The 27,520-nt window shown below is 36.8% G+C and overlaps 1 protein-coding gene across 1 annotated transcript; it reads left to right on the top strand.

Annotated features, from left to right (window-relative positions):
- The first annotated feature begins 18,831 nt into the window (after positions 1–18,831).
- LOC141282561 (uncharacterized) lies at positions 18,832–19,902 on the top strand. Its single transcript, XM_073815846.1, has one exon. It carries the CDS (start codon positions 18,832–18,834, stop codon positions 19,900–19,902), a length of 1,071 nt encoding a protein of 356 aa, XP_073671947.1.
- The last annotated feature ends 7,618 nt before the right edge of the window (positions 19,903–27,520 follow it).

Genomic DNA, 27,520 nt, shown 5'->3' with positions numbered 1-27,520 from the left:
GGTTCATTATTTCAGCTTTGCTCTAACATTGGGGTGATAAGCAGCCCCGAAACTATATTTCAATTCCAGTGCGTGTTTGTCAATTTTGTCAGATCTAACTTTGTCTTGGGAAACCATGGTTGGGGATATAAGTGGTTTATTAGGCAGTTGACAACAGCCACTTCATTAGGTACCTTCACAGCCTGTAGTATGTGTCAGGCTTTGCTAGCATTTACTATTCACCTTATTCCGCCACGCCCCTTTTTAATTCTTCGCTCTTCCGCATTTTGTCAACCGACTTCCGCTGCTAATATGGCACAGTGCATTCGGTGGTTAGTTTGGTGGTTAGAAGATTGTTTGTAGTTCACTATAACTTTAGTGAAATGACAAATATCGCTACTGCTGTAAATGGTTTAAATTAGGAGCACGGTTAAAACTTCATACGACGATTGGATAGTCTTATATTGTCCCATCAATCGTCTCGTGGTTAGACGATATGAAGCGGCCGCGGCAAGTAACCTGGCATATTTAATTACCTCGTCCTGTCAGGAGTTGATGGAGCAGCATTGAAAATTATTAAAAGTATGTCTACCAATATTTACACAGTGATTTCGTCTTTTTTATAGCAAATGTGCACCTTAGCCAGTCCAATAACTATTTCGTTTTTATGTGGTACCATGATAGAATTCATTTGCAAACTTGCCAACACTTATTCCTTCAAATCAGGAGACTTAAATCCTTTTAAGTGGAATCTACAAAGCTCACATATGATTTAAGAAATTCCTTACAGATAATATCTGATCACACTGTAAAGGTTTATATAAATGCATGACAGGTAATATCTGATCACATTGTAAAGGTTTAATATAAATGTATGACAGGTAACATCTGATCACATTGTAAATGTTTAATATAACTGCACAACATCTGATCACATTGTAAAGGTTTAATAACTGCATGGCAGGTAATATCTGATCACATTGTAAAGGTTTAATATAAATGCACAACAGATCACAATGTTAATGTTTAATATAACTGCATGACATCTGATCACATATAAAGGTTTAATGTAACTTTACAACAGGTAAAGCAAGACCACCCTGCAATAAATTAAGACACAGCTTTATCTGAGTCATCAGGAGCTGATCCCAAGCGTATATCTGGAAGCTGTTGGTGTATGTACTGGTAAAGTGCTTGGCGACTGTGTAATGGATGCAATATCAACCCTGTGTAAAGCTGAACCAAAGATGGTTGTTTCTCAGTAGAGATATGTACATTTGTGCCAGCTCAACACATTGAAGCAGTTTCTCGGACAGGGTTTACAGGACTAGGCCTTAATTATATTAGGACATTTTAGTTTTTACAAACAAACCCTACAAAAAAACAAGACTGGTGCGCATCTTGTGACAAAACAATGGCACTCATATATGTTGAGGTATGTCAGTAAAAGGTGTTTTTAAATTATTGTAGCTCAAATATGCATTTTAGCCTGGGACCAGGATAAGCCCTGTCTGGGAAACCGCACCATTGTTTTCCCATATCAGATGTAGGTTGCTTCAGGTTGAGTTGTGATTTTAAAGTGTAGTTGTGGTCAGAGACGGATAGATGCACCCATTGTGTTTCTGCATCACAGTTTAGGAACATGTTGATTGTATCATCCTCACAGTTGTCCACTGCATCACTAAACATCAATGCATCTGTGAAAATAATATAACCATAAACAGTTTTATGTTAGTATTTAAAATAAACTTGCATCATGAGAATTAATATATAAATGGCACCCATACTTAAACAGAACAGTGTGTAAGAGAGAGAGATGCATTAAAAAGAGACAGAAACATTATACACACAACCTTTAACTTCAGTGTTAAATAATACGTTGTTTAATAGGTCATTATCAATATCTGAATGAGAAATGAACTGACATTCTAGCATCTGAAATCTCAGTAACTTGTAGGAATCACGTGGGCTACTGTAAGAATGCAATGTACTATAATATCTCGTTGTACCATCGTAAATATAAAAATATAGGTGGACAATTAAAACCATTCAAATAGTTGCATTTTATAAACTAACGTTACTGATCTTAAGTGTATTTGTAGAACGGACTTCACAAATCTAACTTTAGGCGAACGAGCACAAAGTTAGCTAAGATAGCTTACCTGAAACTGGCCACCTTTTCAACACCCGGCGTGGTTTAAAGTTACCGGAACATCGTAGTCGAACCATTACTTGGGATAAGGGTGTTCCTCAGTTGGCTTAAAATTGGTAAGAAAGAAACATAAAGGCGCTCGAGTGAGCTTTTTAAGCTTAACACGTCGCCTTCAGTCACTGCCTCAGCTGCTCATCGTCTATGCGGCCGGAAGAACGTTGCCAAAATGAGCGAAATGGCGCCGCCCTTGTTGTCGTGAAAAATAAGGTGAATAGGCCGGCCTTTCCTGGTTTCAAACCCACCTATCTGCCATATGGCAGTCCCATATATACTGCACCAATCACATATGCAGAGTCACTATAAACAATCACCCTCTCTTCACCAGTGTAGTGCAAGGCTTTGATAACAGCTACCATTTCAGCTCTCTGTGCTGACTGCTTACCCTCCAATCTACCACTCAGTCTTGTTACAAAATCACCCTCAACTTGCTCAACCACAGCAAAGCCTGCCTTTAGCGAACCATCTGATGCTCTAAAACAACAACCATCTGTAAACAGTATGATTACCGGTTGGGGAGTTGTCAGTGGTACCGCGAACAAACCATCTCTCAATTTATTTGCTTTTTCAGTCAATGGTATGCAATCATGTGGCTCACCCTCAGTGATAAGATCTGCCATGTGAACACCTCCATGCACATATATGATGTCTGGGCTGGCAATTTCCTTAAAGGTAGGGTAACACATCTTGAAAAATGCTAACGGTAGCCGCCTAGCAATGAAATCCCGATCCCACCCTCAAGTCAAATCGCCATCCAAAGTCACGCCTCTTTCCAAACACATGAACACGCACAGATCAGACGGTCACGTCTCATGTCTCATTCACCAGTGAGAAAACTTTGCAGTACAAAGTGAATAACACTTCCAAAATAACCAACATAAACAACTGGTTTACATCAGAATTAGTTTAAGCACACGTTCGATTGTGTAGACGTAGTAACTATATCGTTATGCTAATCCGGAAAACAAACACAAATTTCATAAGCAACACAACGTTTCATCAAAGTAGAATATCTGAATCCATCTCAGTACAAACATATCGCGTACCTACCTTACCAAAATAAACAGTGCAACGACCCTTTCAGACCCTTTGCCTCCTGTAGCTGTTTGCATCTCACGGTAAAGCAGTAAAGTTTCCGATGTTCATTTGAGTTTTTGCCTTTGCTGATCCAGGCAGTTTTTGCTGTTGTTGTTATAAAAGATGTCTTTAGTTTTGTTGCTCCTGTGTAGGTTGTCAATTCAGCAGAAAAGTTTGCTGTTCTCGCTGTTTACAGACAGAGCGCACGTGAACGCGCCGATGACGTATGGTATCTGCGTGGACTCGCTGGGCGGTGGGAATTCAAATTACGCTTACGTATGAGGGACATAAAAGGAAACGTCCGTTCGGACCGAAATCTATGATTTGCTGAACATTTTTTGGTCCTACGCCTTTCACAGATGACATAAATTTCTACAAATACATTTAAACAACTTAACACAGTGATTGCTATCAGAATGTGAGGAGACTTTTAACCAGCATAACTAAAAATGTTTCAGGATCAAATCTGTTACCCTACCTTTAAATACAAAGTTTGTTACAATAATCAGTTATTTTTCTATTCTCACAGCTTTTCCTGTTTACCTTTTATAGTGTTCTATGGTGTTCTTTTTTGCTTTCAATTTATTTCTTATATCTATTTCAATTTCCTTTCTGCCATAGCTGTTCTATGCCATTTATATTTGCTTTTTAGCTCAGTACCATCAGTGGAGTTCTGACTTCCTCTGTAGATACCGAATCCAATTATGCATTTCTTCCTGTCAGATTAATAAGAGTCTGATTTGATTTCAGAACAGGTAGTCACACCTAACAACAAAGTTCTTGATCAGCCTTTAAATGTGTCTAGCTGATTTTCTCATAAAGATTGTCTGTGTCCCTATAGTAACAAGGTCTTTACTAAACATTGAACGGCTGTTTACTCTTTCCCCTTTTTCACTCAAAGGCTCGTATGAAGATGAAAAAGTTCAGTGTCCAGTGAAGTATTGTCCAGTTTCTCTTGCCTCCAAGAACATTATTGTCTTTGTGAGTCTTTCTGGACTCCACTCAGTCTTTTTTTCTGAACATTGTGCAGTGCCCCCTTCACTGCTCCATATAGTCCCATTCATATAGGATGTGTCCACAGTCCAGTTTATGAGTTACTTCTCTCTTTGCAACTCCAACACTTTGATGTCACACACAGTTTATGCCATTGTCTTTTCATCGCCAGCTTTTATTCACTTTCTTGAATGTCAAAGGATGGGAATGATCAGCCCACAAGGTTTCAGCTTGACCCATGCAAAATATTGCCTTTTGATTTAAAATAAAATTTATTTTGTGACCACCTTCCATCATCAGATGAAGACTCCTCTTCATTTTGTAATAATTTATCTTTGTATAATTTATCTATGTCATTCACCTTTTAATAATTTTTCTGTCCTTTTTTATTTTTCATCTGTATTTCCACCTTTAATAACTTGGTTTCTACTCTTTTTCTCTAATTTGTTGTTTTTTCTTTCAAAGCTCGCTTCTGTCTTTCTGCTAGATTTTGCTTAATCCCATTTATGGTTTTAACAGACTCATTATATCACAGACACACTACATTTTCACACAAATAAAATCTACATCTACATTGAATTCACCGCTATTGATTTGAAAAACAGGCTGTTTCATTGGGGCTTTGGCTTTCTCATAAGGAGGAGGTGTGTGCAAGGAGGGGTAGATCGATTTCACTGGGGGTGGAGCTGGAGGAGGAGCCGTAGGTGTCACACTTGAGTCTGGCTGACTGTTTCCTTGTTCAACTTCCTTTTGCTTTGCAGCCGCACCACTGTCAACTTCACCTAACTAATGCAACCTCTTTTTGTCTTTTCTTAACATCTTTAGGATCAGTTTGGGCCATCATTAATTTAATTATTTTTTGCCATTGCACATACACCGGTGAACACACATATTCATCACACTCTTTCTGAAATTCAGCCATGATTTATCTCAATTCCAACCCGCAATACAAACACAATAGAACTTTCACAGAAATGTCACAAAAATAACAGCAATATATCAACAATTCAATTCACATTAAGACGTCACTTCTCTTTTCCAGTATTCGTGGACCTTGCATCCACGGGCTGCTGTACACCCCCTACGGCTACAACCGAGTCGGTATTTTATAATACCTAATGTATTAAAGGAATCCTCAACCTTTTTTAATTAAAGGGATACTTCACCGATTTAGCATTCAGCTTTGTATCTGTAGAAACCCGGCAGTATTACTGAATGACCATGTTTCCCTCCCTCATTTCCCTCTGAGAGGAGAGATATCTGCATTTTGGTTCTGCAAAAAAGTCCTCCGATGATGTAATATGACGATTTTTGCATCATCGGAGGACTTTTTTGCAGAACCAAAATGCAGATATCTCTCCTCTCAGGGGGAAATGATGGAGGGAAACATGGTCATTCAGTAATACTGCCGGGTTTCTACAGATACAAAGCTGAATGCTAAATCGGTGAAGTATCCCTTTAAGTCTGTTAACTTACACCGCCATTAACAGTATTTATGGACCTTTCATCCAAGAGCCTTTCACTCCTTACGGCTACAACCGAGTCGGTATTTTATAATACCTAATGTATTAAAGGACTCCTCAACCTAATGTATTACTTTTTATGGGCCCTTCACCCAAGGGTTCGCACCCCTTACGGCTACAACCGAGTCGGTATTTTATAACGCCTAATGCGTTAAAGGACTCCTCAACCTTTTATTTAATAACAAAATTCAAAGATTTCAAAAAGTTTTTCACTCTGATCAATTTACAAAAATGTAAATTTGTAATTCAGTTCGGATCTCCTTATCAACACAAGTAATTTGGTATATCCAAATAGCAGAATTCGATAAAACAGGTTTCTGCTTACCTTGTTTTAGTAGAGCGCTCTTTTTGTGTTGAAATGGAGCCCTCCCTTACTCTGGTTTCTTCAATGTGAAACCCTCCTTCCTCTCACTCTCTCCTTTCCCTCCACAAAACGTCGGCGGTCACCAATTGTTGGACTTTAAGGCGTCCATTGCATGTTCATAATTTAGAGGAAAGGCACAAGATACAAATATCTAAGTTCAAATGTTTATTGATCAGATATGAAAAAGTTTTACAGCGCGCTGGATCGTTTCAAGGCCACAAGCGGCAAGCAACGAATGCACAGCATATGAGAAAACATTTATTTAAAGAGTATATGACGTTGTCGTTCTTCTTAGAATCTCCACCCACAAAGGCTGCTTTTCCTCGTGAATCTGACTCCCTCACCACACCCAATTTCAGCCTGCCAGGGAAGACAGACACACACAGACAAAGAAAAAACAAACTGTTCTCCGCTCATCCCTGGGAGCCCTGCAGTTCCTCCCTAGTACTCCTCCACTTCACATATGGTTGACTTCACATGGCATGTTATAATGCTTTCTTAAAAACAAATCATTAATAAAACATTCATTTATTCATAAAAAACATAAGCTGTAAGATAAAAGTGATTATTATGTAAAACACATTTCAATATCATGACATCATTTCATTATTCGTAAAATTGGTTATATGAATAAGGCACACATTAACTTCTTTAGATAGATAAACACATATTAAATCTTTTACTGCAATACTACTTCTAAGCAAACACTTTAATCATTATTAAAAACCATCTGTTAGGGAAGAAAAAACACACACACACACACACACACACACACACACAAAGAACAAGCACAGGAGATTCTGTTCTTCAAGGTTGAGCTGCCATGCCCCCATTAAGTTATTCTGTATGCAACCTTCATTTCATTGGTTAATACAAATTTATCAAAGACAACATCTTATATTTATTACATCAATTATTCAATGATTAATACTGATTAAGTAAGAAATACATTGCATATTTTATCCTGTGAATATTAAAGCATTGGTTAATAACATGGTTGCCTGTTTACTTTTCCCCCTCAGGCCTCTCTCTTATCTTAACAATTTCCAGACGTACATTCCTCAGCATATGCTGTTTCTCCCCCAACCGAAACCACACAGACAACTTTCTTGTACTCAGCACAGAAATCTTTGTTGTAACAATACACATTAATTAAGATTATAAACAGCACGATTAGTAAAACAAAATCAAATCCCACAGTATTTAAAGACTTTTACATGAGTAGTTACACGTACAGATGTGGCCTTTAAAAATGCGCGTCTCTGAGACCAGAATGCCGCGGAGACTTCCGAAATTCTGCGAGATCCCGCAAAAGGGGGGTTCGGTGGGGGACGCAGGAAATATAAAAACCTGTAGAGGGCAGGCGTGTTTCTTGTAGGCCATACTGACGACAATGTGTGTGCTCGACTTCATGCTGAGCGTATACTGTATGATATTGAAGTAACATGACACGGATTATCGATGTATAGGCGATAGACTTTGATGTCATACAAATGCATGCTTTTTGGCAAACATTTTGTTGGCGAAGTTTTCTTTTGCCAGTCACATATTCTTCATAAAAATCCGACTCAAACGCGCATCATTTGTCTTATTTTTTCCGTGTACTTACAGTAGAAGAGACGTGATGTATGATAATCGAGTTTTATAACAAAATAATTCGCGAAGACCTTTGAAGAGACCGAGCGCATTTACGCAATATCATTAACTAGTTTATCTAATTTTACATTTAGTTCATTTTTGCATCTGAACGTTTTAATAGCTTTAACATGGTTGTGGTGCGCTTTTCTGCATTACTGAACAGTAGGCTACTTTTTATATTATTATGTTTCCCTTTACATGGTATGAAACACGATAAAAGTATGCATTGGTGTTTAATACATTTCACTGAGAATTTGTATAATATGTTATACTTTTGTACTAAGGAAATAAAATCATTTTGTGAGTGTAAATATTCATAAATTCGAGGAGTTTCTGATGTGTTTGTCATCGGCAAAATGCGCAGTTTCTTTGTTGCTGATTAAAAACCGTTGGCTATGTGATTGTTTAAAATTGACATTTTTTCTACTTATTATTAATTAATTTTTTGCCTACATTTACTCAATTAATATCAATGTGAAAATATAAGTAAATCATACTTCAAGTTAGGCGTAAAACTTACACATTTTTGATGTCAAATATAAATAATAATAATTTGAAATATGCAATTATTACAGTTTTAAAAACTTAAATATATTACTGACCTTTTTAAATATATTGACTAAAATAATCTGTAAATGTAATACTTATATTATTAAGGCGTATACATCAAATATATATGTACATTTTGCACAAAATATCTGTTCTATTTTTAGTAATTTATTTTCCAACTAAAAAAATCGCATAACTGCATTAAGAGATTTTATTAAGTTACTTTAATCATTTATTTTAGAGATATTTACAAAGCCACTGAATCATTTTTAACAGTGTGTACATTATGACCTTACGGTAGACTATTATTAAATGCATATAAATAAAAATATGTAAAACTAAATAAAAAAGATATCATACACGGACTGTATGTAAGCATACGTTTTCTTGTTCGGTGCACGTGGGTTTTAAATGCCGTTTTTCTAAAGAAGAATTTTAAAACTTTATTGGTGGTAGTTGAGAAGAATTCCTTTTTCCATTTCTAAATCATTTTGAGCGCAATATAAATATATCATATTGTTATTCTTATTATATAAGAATAAGCAATTTTTACAACATTTTTAACATATAGAAAATACACGTTAAGCATGTTGTGTGTATTTCCTAATTACAAGCTTTTGATGAAATTGCACCAAAACTAAACGTGCATAAAAACATAAAAAAGTCATTTAAATAAGCGAAAAAATATTTTTTATGAGCTCAAAAATTTGAATACAATGTGCTATTGCTGAAAATTGCCCATCTCTAAAGGAGAATATTCATCTTTAAAGTTTAAGAAACAAAAAAGTACTGATAAGCATTCTCAAACATATATATTCTGCAAGCACTCATTTATCCATAATGATGTAATTTATTTTTAATAACATATTGTCGCTGTCGGGCAAAGATACTCTCTGGACACTAAGACCATGTCTATGGGTTCAAGAATAACAGAATATTGGCCATTTGAAACTCGAAAGTCATCACTTTATTTTGTCCCATTGTTTTCCATTTTGCATGTGGTAAAACTCCTGTGCGCGTCGTTCAAATTCATTGAAATTTCGTTCACTTGTAGTTTAGCAAGTATGTATAATACAATTTCAATAATGTTTTTACACTGCACATCGTCTGAGGAAATCCGAAGTTGCGTCGAGGGGAACCAAGCTGACAGCCGCGACAGCAGAGATTGTCACGTACCTACAGAAGGGTATTGGAAAAAGCTTGCATCTGACCTGCAGCGATATCATTCTGGCTTGTTGGGATGTCAGCCAGCGAGAGTCCTCTGATTCTGACCTTGTTCTTTTACTCCTCAGAGTCTAAAACCAGGAGGGCATATTAAGTATTCATTGTATTTTCATTTTAACAGAGCAGCTATGGTTGCGCGTTTCACACACCTCTCCAAACCACGTTGTTAACACTATGCTTGTTCGACTTCATGCGGCGCCGCAAGAACCGACAGCCGGATGACGTCAGAGTACCGCGAGAATGATTCAAGAAATCATATTTCGCCTCGCTCTCGCGATACTGTGACGTCTTCTGGCTGTCGATTCTCGGGGCGCCGCATGAAGTCGAACAAGCCTATTGACAGCAGCAAAAGCTACGCATGCGCTTTTAAATTGTAAAACTCAAAGGTGAATGGGTAATGTAGTCTCTGCTCTCGATGGGACGAATTAGGTAGCTTGCATTGTGAAGGGCGCTTTGAAAAGCGGCAGCGCAGCCAAATAATTAAATTAAGCCTCTGATTTAAACAGATGTGCAAATGAGCGTTCTGGTACGTTAGAAGTAGGTTCTGGGCGCAGGGAGAGGCGGTGGTACGCTCAAGAGCTTATTTGGAAGTGGCGGTACTGAGTACTGGCGCCTACCGGCCCACATTAAAGCACTGGCGGTAGCAAAGGTAGACGGCCCTTTGAAAAGCAAAAGAAAGCTGATAAAAATGAGAAACCTACACTGAAATAAATTGGAGTAGGATTTAGGCTACTTAACAAAATCTAAACATTTTTCACTCAGAAAATGCTAGTAAATATAAACAAAATTATCAGCAGCTTTAACTTTATTACTTTTTTAATTTTAATTCACTCTTTGTTTCAGCGATGTTTATAAATATACTATATTTTTGCATTTTGATTACAAACTGTTCTACACTGAAAAGAAACTAATGTAATCTTCCTGATTTAATCACGTAAAACACGAGTCTAAACACAAGCACCACTTTTCTGAATGATGATAATCACAAACATCCCAGAGTTTGTAAACCAATTGTTTGTAAAACATATTTAATGCTAACTTTACTTAAAAATTCAGAAAATATTTTTTACAGTGTATAAATAAAAAGACATGAAGGAAGTTAATTCCAAAATGTAATTAATTGTACATGGTTTAGCTGCTTGTTTTAGCAGCTACCAGTGAAAGAGAGTCAAAAAATTAAAAACCACCCACCCCTAGGTCTGCCAATTCTTTGCCAACCCCCAATGCTAATCGATCACCTCATGAAAGAAAACCGGTTTATCCAGTTTTCACCAGCGTGTTGGGTTTTAATATCAACCCTTGCAGTTTCTTTGTTAAAATGTAATTTAAGCAAATAGGCCTAATACATACGCTGTATGTTATTTTAAATGAATGTTTATAACTTATAAAATTAAGTGGATATCAGGTAACTTAATTTGACATATGTTGATATAACCTAGGCTCTTAAGTCCCACGCAATCACCATGCGACACACGCATTTCTGTCAGTTCACACGCTCACACACCAAACCTTGTAAGCTATTTATCACGCTGAGAAGTAAAATAGAACTTTTCCTGCAATACAATTAATTAAGGAGGTGCTGGTATACAGAGCATTTCTGTCGAGTTTAGCAGTACATTTTTTAGGTGTGGTCAACTTTACGCAGCGCCACAAGAACCGACAAGCAGATGACATCAGAGTACCGTGAGAAATAAAGCAGAGGAGGTTGGTTTTAAATCGCTCTCGCGGTACTCTGATGTCATCCACTCATGTTTGAGTCTGTATCAGATGAAAATACAGATTTTGAGGAACAACTTATTGTTTGGAGATTGTCAATGGACGTTTCTGAGTGGTATGTTTGTTTTTTCAGTGTAGACCTGCAAAACGCCAAATGCATAAAAATTAATTAATATGGTAATGTCTTAGCATGATATGTTTTCTAAAATGTTTAAAAATGAACAAATCAGTTGTGCGAAACTACACAGATTTTTTTTTTTTTATGAAACATATTCAATGGTTACAGTGCCTCATGGTGGGGTTGAACTTTGCCCCACAGCCACCGTTCTGGGAAACTGCCTAGCTTAGTAATTCAGGCTAATCTTTAGCTAAATCATTCACATGGTTTTATACATTAGCCTATCACAAATATTTATGGTATGAATATTTAGACCTGGATAAATCTACTTTAACATAACAGCCTTTATACCTGGTATGTATACATTTTACTTTGATAGGATAAAAACTGTTTTTTTTTTGTTAAAAAAAATCATACTTTAATCATAACTCTTTAATTTGTCCTTCTCTTTAACATATAAATTATGGTTGCTACCTGTATTTGTGGTCACACGGCTACAAATCTGTATGGTTGCCTAGATAAAGGGGGTGGGTCAACTTACCCACTGGCTCACTTTGCCTCACTCTCCCCTACTTGGTATTGAGAAACGGGCATTGTTTATCGAAGCCGGAGCGCGAGCTACAAACTACAGAGCGAGTGCGCGGGTGCACAATGGTGAAAGAGCAACACACGATGTAAATAATTATACCAGTGCTCGCAGTACAGACGCTTTATATTTTAGCGTACTGCGTACCTTCACTTTCTTTTGCGTGCCACCACTTCTCATGTTGCTGGTACTTTGCCTTAAAGAGTCAAAGGGCGTTTCTATGTGGCGCTGCGCAGAGAGTTCGGCAACGAAGACATCAAAGTACCGCGAGAGCAAGTCGAAATGTTACAAATGGTCCGACTTTACCTTTGCTCTCGCGGTACTCTGATGTCATACGCCGACCAGTCAGCGCCGCACCATTTAAAGTCGAACACACAAAGCGTCAAGGCAGGGCCGCTGGAAGTCATTTTGAACAGGGGGTGCTGTGAATTTTTTAACCAAAAAAACCTATGAGCCTATAGGCCTATTTAAAATACATTTTAAAAATAAATACATTGAGATTTACTACTTTATTGTCATATACACTTCAGGGCACACAGCCAGGGTCTGAAACACACAGACATCATCAGTTCTCAGATGAATATGCGCTATTAATCAGAAGCAAAAATACTTATCCCAGGGGGAATTACTTTCGTTACAATTTACATACAACATATAATATTATAACAACATATAATATTAATTAAACTTCACAATTTTCAATGTCCATGCGGACGAACATATTTTACTTTCGTTTTTAAGTTAGAATCACACGACAGATGTAAAATATTCTCACATTAACATACCTAGTATATTTTTATATAGATCTTTTTTTTTTACTAAATAGTACTATTACTGTCTTTTTTAAACTTATAAATAATTCATAATTTGAACAAAAATAATGATGGGTTTAGTTCTGATATTGTTTACTTTTATAAAGAAATACATGGTGTATAATTACATTTTTAGAATAGGCTTTATATAAGGTTTGTACTGTAAAAATACTCTATTTGTTACAAACAAAAGATAAAGAATTTACAAACGTGTGGAGAGCCATTTCAGCACTTGGACAGCGAAATGTTTTTTTTAAAAGCATTACTTAAAATGTTTTCTCATCTCACCATATCTACAGGTGCAGAGTCATTATATACAATAAATCCGTTGGGTAGCATTAAAAAAAAAACATTTAAAAGTAGATGCATTTGTTTAAAGCAAAGCATTTATTTACTTAGCTACAGATGAAGCAGCTATTTAAGCCTTCTAACGTCTCATAATTGGTCATCATTTATGTCCAAGAGACTCAATAATAATCTGTTACATTTTAATCCTTTTATTTTTCATATTAAAAAGCGTTTTTGTGCTGCTGCGCATCCATGTATGTAATAAACAAACCCGCGTTGTCATTCCGTTAATACGCATATTATCAATGCGCTCTTTACTCACGCAGAAAAAACTCGCGTCGCGCATTGCGCCGGTTGTATAATAGAAATTCCAAAGTCTCTCATGAGCTAGGGGACGAATGTCCAGGGAGTTCAGTATTTCTGTGTGGGCATGCATCAGGGAAAGGTGTGTGAGTCTTTTCCAACCCAGTCTCCTGAGGTTGCGTATAAATAGCACGAAGTGTAAAACTCGTGCAATACATACGCCAAATTCCACTTTGGCGTGCATATGATACGCAAGTCCTCCCCATTCACTTAAACGGGGCATCTTTTTTTGTCGTTTTATTTATTGGTTTCTCAATTTAAGACGCAAGACAAAGAAAGTGCGCTCGGATGAGGCCACGGATAGGCACAGACAGTAATGAAATTAAAATCCAAAATACACGTAATAACCTAAGTGTGTCAAAAATAATTTCCTAAAATATTCATAAGTAATATATCAATTGTGCAAAATATTTTTACTTAAAAAAAATATATTTCTCGCTTTTCCGCGACCATGCGTCAAGGTCTGGAGGAAAAGGATACTTGCCCGGATCCCACGCACGCATCTGCAGTTATATACATTTTACAAAACCGGTATTCATTAGATTTTAAGAACTTTTTTGCCACTTTTAAAACTGTAAAACTAAATAAAAAAGAAATCATATGCCGATTGAGCATGTAAGCATATGTTTTCTTGTTCGCTCCACGCAACACGGGTTTAAACGCCGTTTTTTTTCTAAAGAATAATGTTTAAACTTTATTGGTGGTGGTTGAGAATAATTTATATTGCAGAATAATGTATATTGCAGAATAATGTATATTGCATTTTAGCGCAATATAAATGTATCATTTTTATTCTTAATATAAAAGAATACTAATATATTTTTTACAACATTTTTAACTTTAAAACATGCATATAAAGATGCTTTGTACAATAGCTTTGCTTCTGACAACAATTTTCTGTAATAAATCAGTAAATCAATCACAAAATGTGTTGAAAGTGGCGAATAAAATGCTTGTCAATTCAAACAAAGGTGTATAAAACCGCTTTAATTAACAATAACTAAACTGTGCTCTTTTGCATACCTCTACGTTTCTCACGTCTTTCTTTATACCACCTTTATCTTTTTAAAATCTTGCCACTTTTAGAAATAATTTGTTTGCATTGTTTGTATACTGCACACTTTATTTGCATCAACTATACCCATAATAACATTTTCTACGTTTTTCTTTCAATAAAAATAAACATATTTATTATTGTCTTAACTTAAAACTTTGTTTTTTAATTTATAAATTAGATTTTATATAAATAAGTTTTAAAAGTGTTGACTGCGAACGTCTGAGATAAGATATCTGGAAGGACCTATAATATACGCCTATAATATATGTACATTTTAAATTAAAATGTCTGTTCTATTTCTAGCCATTTATTTTGTTTTGACCAACTAAAAAATACATAAGTGACATTAAGAGATTTTATAAAGTTACTTTAATCCATTATTTTAGTAATATATTTACAAAGCCACTGAATATTTTTACTGTTATGAATAACGGCTGAAAGGATTAAAAAAATCATAACACTGACTGCCTATATGCGCAAGAAAGGTATTATTAAAGTTTTAAATATTTAAAACTAAATAAAGATATCATATGCCCACTGTACAGTATGTAGGCCCATGTTTTCTTGTTCGCTCTGCGTGGGTTTAAACGCCGTTTTTAAAGAATATTTTTTAAACTTTATTGGTGGTGGTTGAGAAGAATTCTTCTTTCCATATGTAAAGCAATTTAGCGCAATATACATGTGTCATATTATTGTTCTTAATATATTAAGAACAATAATGCTAATATATTTTTACAACATTTTTAACTTTAAAACATGTATTTTTATACCACATGAATCTCTTTAAAATATTAATACTTTTAGAAAAACTGACATAATTATTAATATTATGAACAAACAATGAAACGGTGTCAAAATTCGACAACACAAATAATTAAGATATTCATTGTAAATAGAGTTAAGTGTATTAGGCTCACACTAAATTCTTTGTTGCACTTAGTATAAATGCCCATTGCACGTACAGTCATCTTTATATATGTATGCGCTGTTATGCTGGCAAGAATTGGTTGACGTCACTTTGCTGTTTTAATAGAAATGTTAAATATTCAGCAATGCCCTTATTAACTTCTGGAAACAACCGCAATGACAACGCATATAAAAATGTAGTTTTTTATGCGCCACCTGGTGGATTTTCTGTGAAGCGAAACACATTAAGGGAAAAGGGAAAGTAGCCCCCCCGAAAACACTTGCAGAATTCTGCGTGACTCCGCGAGACGATTTGGCGAATGCCGCGGGAGAAAACGCGCGTTTTTAAAGGCCACATCTGTATGGTGGCACAAAATAAAACTTGGTGATTTTTTAAGTAGATAAAAATGAGAACTATATTGTATGGCAGAAGACTTTGACTTTGACCTCTGGCGCAGTAACATCATCACTCCTGTGAACTGATGATGTTACTGTGCCAGACGTCGAAGTGCTGCAAACTAAGGCTGCATTTACACTTTGCATTAACATGCAATCTTGGTGATTCGTTCACGCAGACCTGATCATCAGTATAGTAGGACACAGTGTGTTTACATTTGTCAACATCAAAGTGTGTGATCAGACCCCGTTCAGGGAGACGTGCTGGATGGATAGCTGTCAATCACAGATGGCTACTTTATTTAGGGTTGTCGCGGTAACCGTAATCCCGTATTGGACAGTGTTACTGAGAAGCCAACAGCAGAGAATAAATAGCAAACCCAAAAACCGTGATGTTCACATTTTAATTATTATTATTTTTTATCTTTAAAGGCTTTATCTTTGTTGATCTGAAACGTCTGCACTGGGAATGCACGTTTCAGCCGACGTTACCTGAACTTGACTTTCACTCGCATGCTTTTCATCACCAACAAAATCCGTGTGAAACCTTAGGATGACCATCCCAACTTTTTAGTCTGCCTTAATAATGGGATTTTGATTTGCTCAGCCTGAACTTATACGTTTTTGATTTATGATTTACGAATATGATTTAACTAAAAGAGCTAACAATTTCCTAAACTTCCTGTTCATGTCTCCCTCTATAGTGCGTAAGAAGTGAAGTAGCCTAGTGTATTTTATACAAACACATTTATAAGTAACTTACTTTGCATAAAACCAACACTGAATAAATGTTTTTGGTTAATGTTATTATGGTTTGTACGTGTTTTCAAGTAACTTAAAATGTGTTAAATGATATAGAAACAGACGACTGACCAAAAAGAAGCGCAACATTCAAGTCGATATGTCGCCATGGAAACTCAAACATTATCCTGATCAATTCTGCCATTAAATATTAAATCACTCCATAAATAGTGGAAACATATGCCTAAATAAGTTACATACAGTCAGCAGTGTTAAAATGCTTTGTATCAATATATTAAGATACTTTCAAGCTTAGCTAGCATTGCTCCACAAATATGAATTTGTGTGTCTCTCACATGTGCTCCATGACCTAACGTTGTTTATTTTTGACAGCTGTCAGTGAGAGGAAATGATAATGGGCGGGATTTTGTGTGACGTTGACCTGTAAATGCAGATACGATGCCTGGACACTGAGACACTACATTACACTGAGATCCGATCACAAAGCGTCCTCGACTACCTCTGCATCAGGACACACAGATCAGATAATATGCCGATCACAGACGCGTTTACACTTGTCTTTTCAATGTGTATGTGGACAACATCCGGGTCGCACGTTAATGCGAAGTGTAAACGCAGCCTAAGTGCTCTTCCGCCATACAACATAGTTCTCATTTTTTATCCGCTTAAAAATCACCACTTTTTATTTTGTGCCACCATACTTACTCGTGTAACTACTCATATAACAGTCTTTAAATAAGGAAAACATGGGAATGTTTGGTGGCTTCTAAATTTATCCCTGTTTGGATCCTAAAGAATGAATGGGGCTAGGCTAAATGCGGACACATTCACAATGTGCTATACAAAGATGAACTGCTTGCATTGATAAAAGATAGGTATGTATTATTTTGTCTAAGTTGATGTAAGAACATTGTAAAATGTTGAAAAAATGTGTAGTTTTCCTTTCAGCAACAATCTTATAGCTGGCAGCCAATTTGTTTTACATTTGCAATGCAGATGCTAGTTTTGGATTTCAGTAAAAAAATCTAACCTTTTTGGGGCTAGGTGGTCCATAATTACTGGTTCCCACTTCAAACTTGGGGTTTGGCCTGCATTTCCTTTTGCTTAGAAGTTTTGGACTGGACTGACATTTTGTACTCATAAGTTTTTCTAGGGTGGACTGTCTCTCTATGGAAAACAAAAAGGAACATTCAAAAACAAAAGATACAATAACAACAACATAAACTGATCATATTTTCACACACTTTAATGTAGTGCACACATGCGCATGTAACTTAAGCGCTTTTGCACCCACAATAATTATCATGATAGGGGAAGGTGTTCACAATTACCACACATACTGATGGGAATCGTTAAGTTTACATTTGACAAATTTGACGTGTTTTTACTTAACTTGAGTATTGTTTAACTTCTAGATCTATATGGGAAATATTTTATTTATACATCTAAAAGCTTAATTAAAAAATATATTATTCAAGACAAACATTTAATGCTAACGTTAAAGATCGTATCGATGACCCACTGCAGGGTGTCCTTATAGCTCATTATACGTTAACAAGATTAAAATGCAACACACACAATACGTTATAACAGGTACATTATGCTTCAATCTGATCAACAGCTTTGTATTATAACGTTAACGTTAGCCTAATTTAGGGGATGTGGATTAACGTTTGCAATTCAGCAATTATTTACATTTTTTATTTTCTTCGTGTAAATTATAATACAATTTGAGAAATTACCTGCAACTTTATGCACCTTTGCCTCGTACAAAGGCCATCCGCCTCTAGGTTTTTTCTTCAGTCCAGCTCTCCATTCAATTAAATTTACAGATCTCTCATCCAGTCCGTCTAAGTACTTATTATTATCGAAGTTTTTTATGTGTGATGTTGGAACAATGCTCCAGCTTTCATTTTCTGCCTCTTCATTCCACTCGACAAGGGCGAACATCTTCAGCCGTTCTATCTTGAAGATACCTCTTCTACCTTCTCGTGACGTCATCAGAGAGAGACGCTGAGAGAGAGACGAAGAGAGGAGTCGCAAGCCCGAAGCTCCGTTGAGCTTATCAGCTAAATCCTATTTTTTCACTATCTTATTCCTATCTATATAATATAACTTATTAGTTTATCTTAGGAATACTTTACCTTGACGATTACTGAATTGTATTACTAAGCGAAATGATTTTATCACTAGTAACACCCAGTGTTAGCATATAGCCCGCTAGCATTTCTTACCGTCTGTTTACTTAAACCTGCCTTCATTGGCGATCTAATGGCGGATTCATCCGAGGTATGCTTTTCTGATCTGTCCACACCAGATTGGGAAGCTGTTAAGGAGGTGCTGCCCGGCCTTCGCAGAGTCAGCGTGCCTCACATCACCCTGACCTCAGACGCTCGTAGGCGGCCGAGGCGTACTGCGAGCCAGCACCCGTCTCGATGCAGCTTCACGGACCGCGTTCAGGCGAACGGAGACGCCATCGCCCAGCATGAAAACGGTAAGACTCCGCTTGTCATTGTAACCTGCACTACTTGCCACATGTACAGTTTAGCTTCTTCCGTCAGCATAGAGGGGTTTACATGTGCTAAGTGTATTGAAGTAGTAAGGCTGACGGAGAAGGTTGCTGAACTAGAAGGGCGCATCCGAACGCTAGTTGAGGACAGTAAGACCGCTAATGTTATTGTTACAAACACTGTTTCGGGTGCACCTAGTGTTAAGCGTAATACACATGGCTCGGTTCCGACTTCAGAGTCAAGGCGGCTGACTAACTGGGTGACTGTCAGGCGGCATAGTCACATTCGGCACCCAAATCACGCTCCTGTTTTAATATCAAACAGATTTTCTCCACTCAGCAATACACCGGCTGAGACGTCTGTTAAAAGTGCCCTGGTTATTGGAGATTCTATACTCAGGAACGTTGACATTGAGGCACCAGCCACCATAGTCGATTGTATACCGGGAGCCAGAGCGTCTGACATTAGATCCAAATTAAAAGTGCTGGCTAATGCTAAACGTAAGTTTTCTAAGATTGTTATTCACGCCGGCACGAATGACACCAGACTCCGCCAGTCGGAGATCACCAAAGATACTATTAAAGAGGTGTGTGAAATTGCAAAAACAATGTCAGACAATGTAATTTGCTCTGGTCCCCTCCCCGCCTACCGGGGGGATGAAACTTACAGTAGATTAGTGTCTCTTCATGGCTGGATGTCAAAGTGGTGCCCTCAGCATAACGTAGGGTTTATAGACAATTGGAAGCATTTCCGGGGAAGACCTGACCTGCTAAAGAGAGATGGCCTCCATCCGTCTCAGGAAGGTAGTGCTCAGAGGTGGAAAAAGTACTAAAATATTGTACTCAAGTAAAAGTAAAGTTACTTTAATAATATTTTACTTAAGTAAAAGTAAAGTTACTTGTCTAAAAATCTACTCAAGTAAAAGTAAAAAGTAAGTCATTCTAAATTTACTCAGAGTAAAAGTTACTTTTTTACAGCGGGAAGAGGTGGAGGATTCTAGTATAGTTCAAAAACGACAAGGGAATATACATCTCAAACTAGTTGTTTTTAATTGTAGGAACATCTTTACAATTACAGTGCAATAACAAAAAGTTAATAAAATAAAAAGCTTTTTTAAACTAAGAACCATTTATGGAATTGTTTAATGATTTTTACATGTGAGTTATGCACTTTTAAAGGTGGTCAGCAGCTTGTAAATACAATCACTATAGTAAGGTTGTAATTGATGTATTGCTGGTAACATACATTATTTTATTAAACTATAAATAGTTAAAATGAGCATATAATGAGATGAGTGCCATGGCTATATACATTTGACACGTTTATTATCTTCTTACTTCCCTGACCTGGGTACCTGATGACCTTTATTCTTCTCTCACTCTCGCGCGCTCTCTCTCTCTCTCTCTCTCTCTCTCTCTCTCTTGCTCTCTCTCTCTCTCTCGGGCGCGCTCTCTTTCTCTCTCTCTCTCTCTCTCTCTCTCTCTCTCTCTCTCTCTCTCTCTCTCTCTCTCTCTGCAATGTCTAATGACCTGCGCATTCTCGAGGACGTTTTGAAGTTGTGTTTGACTTGACGCGAAGCTGCTAGACCTCGGAAGATAATGCGCATGGTATTAAAAACGCGTCGTGCAATTTCGTACTTAAGAGCATGAATCCTACCTTTCATAGAAATGAAACACTCGCTTCGCATCAGTGGAAAGTGGTCGCTTAAATATGACCAGGGGTTTCTTTCATAAGATTTGAACTGAGGCGGGTCTGCATTAGCGCGCGCCTGTCTCGTCCGTCTCCATGGTTCTTTTTGCGCGTTCCCCGGGCCCCGCCCATTTACATCCGTTGCGCGTCTTTATCACCTTGCTTTTTAAATATTTTTTTACTCAGTAACGGATATGATTTAAAATGTAGCGAAGTAAAATACTTTAAACAAAACATACTTAAGTAAAAGTAAAAGTACAGATTTTAAAAACTCCTCAAAAAAGTAAAAATACACAAAAAAACTACTCAATTACAGTAACGTGAGTAAATGTAATTCGTTACTTTCCACCTCTGGTAGTGCTATACTCTCTAGAAATCTGACCAATAGTCTTACTTTTGATATTGTCTGACTATCCAGGGCCCAGGTCAGGAAACAGACAGATCGGCTTACCCATCAGTCTGTTAGCTGCCTTGACATGTCAAGATCACATATATCCCAGCACATAGAGCCTTTTTTACCAGAGTACCAACACATCTCGACTGTGTCTGTTCCTCGAACAAATAAATACAGAGCACCGTTTACCTCATCTCGTACAAATCTTATTAACATAAAATTAGAACACAATACATTAAAAGATGAAACTCAAATGTTAAAATTCGGCCTTCTTAACATTAGATCGCTTACCAATAAAGAACCTATTATCAATGAAATAATTACTGACCAAAACTTAGATGCACTCTGTTTAACAGAGACCTGGCTTAAAGCAGACGATTACATCAGTTTAAACGAATCCACCCCACAAGACTATTATTATAAACACGTTCCTCGTCTAAAAGGGAGAGGTGGTGGTGTAGCTACAATATACAACAAAATGTTCAAAGTAAACCATAAATCAGAACTAAAATTTAATTCGTTTGAAATAATACTGTTAAACATGGAAATAACTGATCGTAACAACAAACAGCTTTCATTCATTTTAGCTACCATATATAGGCCTCCGGGCCACCACACAGATTTTCTTAAAGAAATTGCAGACTTCCTATCTGAGCTTACAGTCACTGTAGACAAAGCTCTTATTGTTGGTGATTTTAACATCCATGTGGATAACTCAAAAGATGCATTAGGACGTGCGTTTATGGATGTTCTAAATTCTCTCTGTATTAAACAAAACGTGTCTGGACCAACGCATACTCGTAAGCACACATTAGACTTAATTCTGTCACTCGGACTCAATATTAATGACATCGAAATATCACCCCAGAGCGATGCCGTTTCAGACCATTGCCTTGTGTCATACACAATACTTCTAGATAGGACCGTTCAGTCTACAACATGCTACAGATTAGCCAGAACAATAATTTCCACCACTAAAGATAGCTTTATTAGCACTCTTCCAGACCTGTCTCAAACAATGTTCCCTTTAAGCTGCGCGCGTGCGCGGCCGCGCAGGCAAGTCAAAGTGGCCGCGCAATAGATTTGTCAGACCGCGCACATTTTTCAGACCGCACATAAACATTGATGCATTTGCTGTTGTAAAAGAATTAAGAGAGAGTGAAGGCGAGTGTTCTAGAAGGAGAAGAAACTTTCAACCAATCGCTGATCTTGTTACGGTGACAGACACTTTTATGAGCCAATGGTAGCAGCGCATTCAGTTCACACAGGTGCCACTTCCAGCACGAGCACAAAGTGAGAGCGAGTCAGATGAGCGAGTCAGATGAGCAGCGCAACGGGGCGATCTCAAGAAACTAAAATATTTATTAAGAGGAAAAAGTGATTCAAAACAGTGATTTAAAACAAATTATTGGATTCCTGAAGTGATGTGATATCTTGGAAAAGCTGTCGCTAGAGTGAGGAGAGAGCAAAATAGAGAATTAGAACGGAGGCAGATTCAGAAACACAGAGCATCAAAACACTTCGAATGAACTTCTTTTAAATAAGAAGTTAAAATTTATGCTTTGGTGAGTTATATTCTAAATATTAACTTGACATTATGGCATAAGTGTTGCAAATTTGGCAGAAAACTATGAGTTTTATTAGTTTGTTTACATTGGCCGTTGGTATATAACGAACAAGCTGAAGCTATTTACATTTGAAAGTTAACAGTCAAGTAACGTAAATGTGATAAAAAAATAACATATGTTCAATAAGTGTTGAAACCCTGAGTTAGGTTGTTATTTGAAATGTTTACATGATGCTTATTGATAAATCTGTTGAATTGAATATTAATTACTGTTCTGCCTTGTGTTTTTACAAGGCTGGGTTTTTTTGTGAGAATTGCGAACATCTGTAAAGTTCTCCTGCTCCATCTTGGACACGCGAGACAATTAAGTATATACTGAAGGTGTATACAAAAAGGCGAGACAACCAGAACTGTGCTTTGAATTCATCAGAATTGGTAGGAGGATATTTTTCCTTTTTGTTTCGGACAACTACTAGGACGTGAATTCGCTGAAACTTCATTTTCCGTATTTTCTTGGATTTTCTTGAAAGGACACTTACTTTGAACTGAACTATTTAAACTATACTAGTCAACATTTGAAGTGGATCAAAAAAGTTTATCAAAGTTGTCCTATGACAAGAATGGGTATAAGGGATTGGTTTTATGTAAACATTTATTAAAGGTTTTGATCCACTTCGAATGTTGACTAGTGTATTTAAAGGAACGGTCCTTTGAACCGGGTCAATTGATTCATGAATTCAACCCAACTGAGTCATTTAAGTGAATCATTAATTTGGATTACAAACAAAATGAAACAGTGTTACACTTTTACAAGTATTTTATTTATTTATTTATATATTTGCTCTGTAGTATATGAGAACTGATTTTCAGCTTGAGTTGAACGGTTCAATCTGCTAAACCCAGGTACCTGGTAAATTTCAAAGAGAGGACTATTGGGATTTATTGCATATTGTTTCTTGTCTTTGAGATTTATATTCCTTAAGCAAGATACAGAAAAGAGGAACACTTTCTTAAATTAATATTTTCAATATAAATCTACAAATAATCAGAAACCAAGACTCTGTGTTGATCTTTTACTTACCTGTCATACTGCTCTCCTCTCTCCAGTAGCCGTGCCTTTCTCTTCTGATACACAGGCCCACATTGAACATTATACGTGTGTATACACTAAACCCCGTTACACGCTACACTGTCATCTCTTTGAATCTCCTATGGTTAACGCAAGCTCGTGGTCATTTCGGCAGGTCGTGTGGTTGCGAATTGCTCACAGTACTAAAAATGTGCGCTCAGAAAAAAAAGAATTTGCTCAGTGCTGAAAAAAATTAGAGGGAACATTGGTCTCAAATGAAACATGTAGCAGATAACCGTGAAGATCTGGATATTATAATAGAAAACCTGAACAACGTTTGCTCTAGCACGATGGATGCCGTTGCTCCCATACGAAAAAAGAGAATCAAAGAAAAAACGCCAGCTCCATGGTATGACCATCATACTGCAGCCCTTAAAAAAGTAGCTAGAAAAATGGAAAGAAACTACCGAAACACAAAGTTAGAAGTGTAACAACCCTCGTTTCCTCTTTAGCACAGTTGCGAAACTGACTAGAAACAAAGAACAAACAGAAACCAATAGTAAATTCCAACACAATAGTAACGACTTCATGAACTTCTTTACTAACAAAATTATTTCTATTAGGGAAAACATAGAAACTACGCAAGCAGCCACCACTATACCCAATAGTACATTTACCACTAGATTATCATACGAACATCTTGAGTCATTTAAACCTACTACAATAGAAGAGCTCTCTAAATTAGTAACGTCATCTAAATCATCGTCCTGTATATTAGACCCCATTCCCACAAAATTACTAAAAGAGGTATTTCATGTAGTGTCCGACACGGTACTAAATATCTTTAACTCATCGCTAGAATTAGGATACGTTCCAACAACTTTCAAACTAGCAGTTATTAGACCGCTCATTAAAAAAACAAACCTTGAACAGGGAGATCTTAATAACTTTAGACCAATCTCAAATCTACCTTTTCTTTCTAAAATATTAGAAAAAGTAGTGGCAAGCCAGCTACGCACATTCATAGCGAATAATAATACATATGAAAAGTTCCAATCAGGATTCAGGCCCCACCATAGCACAGAAACAGCGCTGCTTAGAGTTACAAATGACCTCCTATTAACATCCGATCGTGGTGAAATCTCAATCCTTATATTACTAGACCTTAGTGCAGCCTTTGACACAATAGATCACAGAATCCTACTCAATAGACTAGAAAACTATGTTGGCATCAGTGGTCAGGCGTTGGCCTGGTTTAGATCGTATCTAACCAATCGATATCACTTTGTTTATGTAAATGAGGAAGAGTCCTATCACTCCCCCGTTAAATACAGCGTACCTCAGGGATCAGTTCTAGGCCCTATCCTATTCTCGTTATATGTTACCTCTAGGAGACATTATCAGGAAACATAACATAAGTTTTCACTGCTATGCGGATGATACCCAGCTTTACATCTCGTCACATCCTAGCGAAACCCACCAGTTTGCTAAGCTAACAGACTGCATTAGTGATATTAGGGACTGGATGGCACATAACTTTCTTATGCTAAACTCCAATAAGACAGAGATACTTATTATTGAACCAAATCGCTCCAAACATAATATGTCAGATTACAAGTTGCCCATAGATGGCTGCACGGTGGTGCCATCTTCCACGGTTAAGAATTTAGGCGTAATGTTTGACAGCAATCTATCTTTCGATAGTCATATCTCCAACGTCTGCCGCACAGCATTCTTCCATCTTAGAAATATCTCAAAAATACGCCATATGCTGTCTGCATCAGATGCAGAAAAGCTTATCCATGCTTTTATGACCTCTAGAATAGACTATTGTAACTAGTTACTCGGGGGATGCCATGCAAATCAGGTAAACAATCTACAGCTGGTTCAAAACGCCGCCGCAAGAGTGCTTACTCGCCCTAAAAAGTATGACCACATTAGTCCAATTCTGGCATCTTTACACTGGCTACCAGTTAAATATCGCATACAATTTAAAATATTACTAATCACCTACAAAGCCTTAAATGGCCTAGCGCCCTCGTATATTAAAGAACTACTATCAGAATACAATCCACCACGTAAACTGCGATCACAAAATTCGGGTTACTTAATTATCCCTAGAATATCAAAAGTGTCTAAAGGTGGTAGATCCTTTTCCTACTTAGCCCCTAAGCTCTGGAATGATTTACCAAATAATGTTCGAGTATCAGACACAGTCGAACAATTTAAATCTAAACTTAAGACATTCTTCTTTAACAAAGCATTCACATAGAATGTCCAGTAAATGTACTTTTCCCGCAGTAGTTATTTTGTCTAGAACAAAGCACTCACATACCTCATATGGGTAATTTACTCTTGCCGCAATAGTTAGCCTGTCTGGAACCGAGCTGAATTAAACCACTATAATGTATGACACTTGCATTACATGCGAACGGCCCCTACGCTAATAGAATTCTGTTTTTGTCGCCCTGTCTCGTCCTCGACCCTGAGGACAATGAGACAAACAGACCCAGTTCCTGTTGCTGTGAAGGTCATCGCACCACTGATCTACTGGCTGTCCTTCAACGTGACGCCCAACCGATGCGGAACCAGTTTAATCCGCTTACACGCTTCCTATCCCTACCGTGTCTATATATTATAAATATAAATATTAATTTCTCCCTAGGGTTTTTTGTCCTTCTAGGAGTTTTTCCCACCGGGTTTTCTCCTAGGGGGTTTTTTAGTCCCAGGGAGAGTCAGCCAACTTTGGCTTAACTTAGCACTTTACTGTATACGTTACATTATTAATATGCTCGCTTACACGGTTTTTTATCCTTAGCCGCTATATTCTACTTCTTATACTATGTATTGATTTTCAATGTTCTCCTCTACATCTACTCATGTAAAGCTGCTTTGCAACAATTAACAATTGTGAAAAGCGCTATATAAATAAAATTGAATTGAATTCTCTATCGTAAATGCTGCAGTCAGTGCATGCGCGTAATTTCGCGGTCTCTTGATTACTTTTGAATTTCGGCGCGCTTCCTAGAGATAGGCCATGCTGCGTTCCCAGACAACTCGGATTTAGAATATTTTACAAATCAAACTTGGAAATAACTTTTGAATAAAGTAACATGAATTAATGTATTAACATTAGAACATTAAAGTGTTTAGGAAAATTTAAAAAAGCGCCGTTTCAGACATCATTTCCGGGTTGAGGTGGGACATATCCTAAATCCGAGTTGACGTAAATTCGTGGACTAGAATGCAGATAGTTTTTTGTCGAATCTAAAAACTTAATTTAATAATCAGCAACTAACACTGATATCAAATCACTCCTGCCATATAACTTATTGTACCACAATAGCATTTATTTGAACCCTGAACAATATGATGAAATAAGTAATTTGATATATAAATTACATATCTATAAATTATATAATTCTGTTGGAACAATCCAGTTTGCATCACATAAAAATGACATTTAAATACATTGTTGCACAAACTCCATTAAAACTTTAAACCCTGCAGTTACATACATCCAGAGTTGGGCAAAGATACATGACAGTGTTTTTTAAAATAAAATACCAAATACTTTACTTTTAAGTGTATCAAAATAAACTACTTTTTGTATTTTGAAAATACTAAAAAACACTTTTACAAGGAAGCATGAACTTTCTTCGCAAACCTTCCATTAATCTATTGCTTTACCATTACATTGACTCTGAGTCATGCAAAAATATGACATGCAC

This window comes from Paramisgurnus dabryanus, chromosome 9 (genome assembly GCF_030506205.2).
Source record: "Paramisgurnus dabryanus chromosome 9, PD_genome_1.1, whole genome shotgun sequence".
Classification (NCBI taxonomy): domain Eukaryota; kingdom Metazoa; phylum Chordata; class Actinopteri; order Cypriniformes; family Cobitidae; genus Paramisgurnus; species Paramisgurnus dabryanus.
This window is presented reverse-complemented; position numbering and strand designations above follow the sequence as displayed.

Coding starts and splice junctions, on each gene's coding strand:
- LOC141282561 (XM_073815846.1), top strand. CDS start 18,832: ATGGCGGATTCATCCGAGGTATGCTTTTCTGATCTGTCCACACCAGAT.